The sequence below is a fragment of the Triticum dicoccoides genome, unplaced genomic scaffold (assembly GCF_002162155.2).
Source record: "Triticum dicoccoides isolate Atlit2015 ecotype Zavitan unplaced genomic scaffold, WEW_v2.0 scaffold176167, whole genome shotgun sequence".
Taxonomy (NCBI): Eukaryota; Viridiplantae; Streptophyta; class Magnoliopsida; order Poales; family Poaceae; genus Triticum; species Triticum dicoccoides.
Genome location: NW_021223806.1, coordinates 1 through 1,629, shown reverse-complemented (window position 1 = coordinate 1,629; position 1,629 = coordinate 1). Strand labels below are relative to the sequence as shown.

The window sequence follows — 1,629 nt, the reverse complement described above, 5'->3', positions numbered from 1 at the left end:
AGGATGAAACGTTTTGTACTATCTGAACTTCTTTCAATTACATATGGCCCCGCCGCCCCGAAGCACATATTTCTTATCATCAAATTTGATGTTCTTCATTCAAGAAATAAAATAATACATACTAATTACCATTGCTTAGGATTTCAGCACAAATTGACTACCTACCATATGCACAAAAAGGGTTTCTATAAAGCTAGCTTGTCAAAATTGTTGCACTATTAATTAGGATCAAGAATAATCCTAAATCTTCTCTAGGGCTTGGAGAATGTCATCCCTGAGATCCTCAAACTTCTCAATCCCGAAGCTAAACCTCACCAAGTTGTCCTTGATCCCATTCTTGGCCTTCTCCTCATCATTCTCCCCCCTGATAACTACACAATCCATGCAATATAAGTCAAAATGTCGACCATAAATATATATAGTGAATCATCCTCTAAGTTGCAAACGAGAGAAACCCTAGAGCGCCACATACCAGAAGGACATGACCGCCGGCTGTTGCACGAGGCTCTCACACCCGCCAAGAGAGGTTGCAATGAAGGGTATCTCCAATGCGTCGATGAACCTCATGACGCCGTGCAGGTCTGACGCCACCTTGAAGCTGATGACGCCACCGCAACCGGTCATCTGGCTGTTGGCGATGTGGTGCCATGGGCTGCTGATGAGTCCAGGGTAGTACACCCGCTCAATCTTGGGATGGTTCTCGAGCAAGCGCGCCATGCGCAATGCAGTGCTGTTTTGTGTTTCCACGCGAAGCACCATCGTCTTGAGGCCGCGTATGATCATGTAGGCTGCGTCCTGCAGTAATTCAGTTGCAGTGCAAGTGGTAAGCTTTAAAATCTAGTTTTCTTGAATAAGAATGAGTGCTAACATATGTACTACAGTTAATATATACTACATACCGGACTAATGGCGCCGCCGAGGTCGTGATGCCACGCACGGATCCTAGAGATGAGCGCATCCGAGCCACTGATGCATCCTGCAATGACCTGAAATGGAATGACACGATGAGAAGTCTTAAACTACATTGACACTACTAGTGATCATGGAAGTAAAGGAGCAAAATGGCAGTGTAATTGTATGATCTACGAAAATACATCTGATCTAGGGTAGCTACTCACGTCGTGATGGCCGGCAATGTACTTTGTGGCAGAGTGCACGACGATGTCGGCCCCGAGGGTGAGCGGCTTCTGATTGATGGGCGAGGCGAGGGTGCTGTCGATGCACACTAGAGCCCCTTTGCGGTGACACAGCTCCGCGACGAGCTTAATGTCGATGCACTTGAGGTGGGGGTTCGTCGGACAGTCAGTGTAGAAGAGTGTCACCTGCATCATAGCCAAGCATCTCAGAGTCAGAAACGACCAACATACATTCATAGATCCCTTGATTATATATGTGTTATGGAAATTAACTTACGTCGCCATGGTCAAGAACGGCCTTGAGCGTGTCCATGTCGTTCAGCTCGATGAATGTCACCTTGATGCCCATCTTGGAGAGCTTGTCGCGGATGAAGGCGCGTGCCTCGCTGTAGCACTCAGTCGTGGTCACCACGTGGCCGGCACCGGGCAGTACGAGCGCAAGCAGCGTGGCAACGATGGCGTTCATTCCCGAGGACGTGACAAGCGTCGACTC

General features: G+C 48.3%; 1 protein-coding gene across 1 annotated transcript; it reads right to left on the bottom strand.

Annotated features, from left to right (window-relative positions):
* Positions 1–240: 240 nt before the first annotated feature.
* LOC119344617 (cystathionine gamma-synthase 1, chloroplastic-like) lies at positions 241–1,626 on the bottom strand (the record flags this gene model as incomplete). The annotated part of the gene is made up of 5 exons (XM_037615003.1): positions 241–364; positions 473–795; positions 900–986; positions 1,119–1,322; positions 1,414–1,626. Coding segments are annotated over 5 exons (951 nt in total), but the record flags the coding sequence as incomplete, so codon positions are not given.
* Between the last annotated feature and the right edge of the window lie 3 nt (positions 1,627–1,629).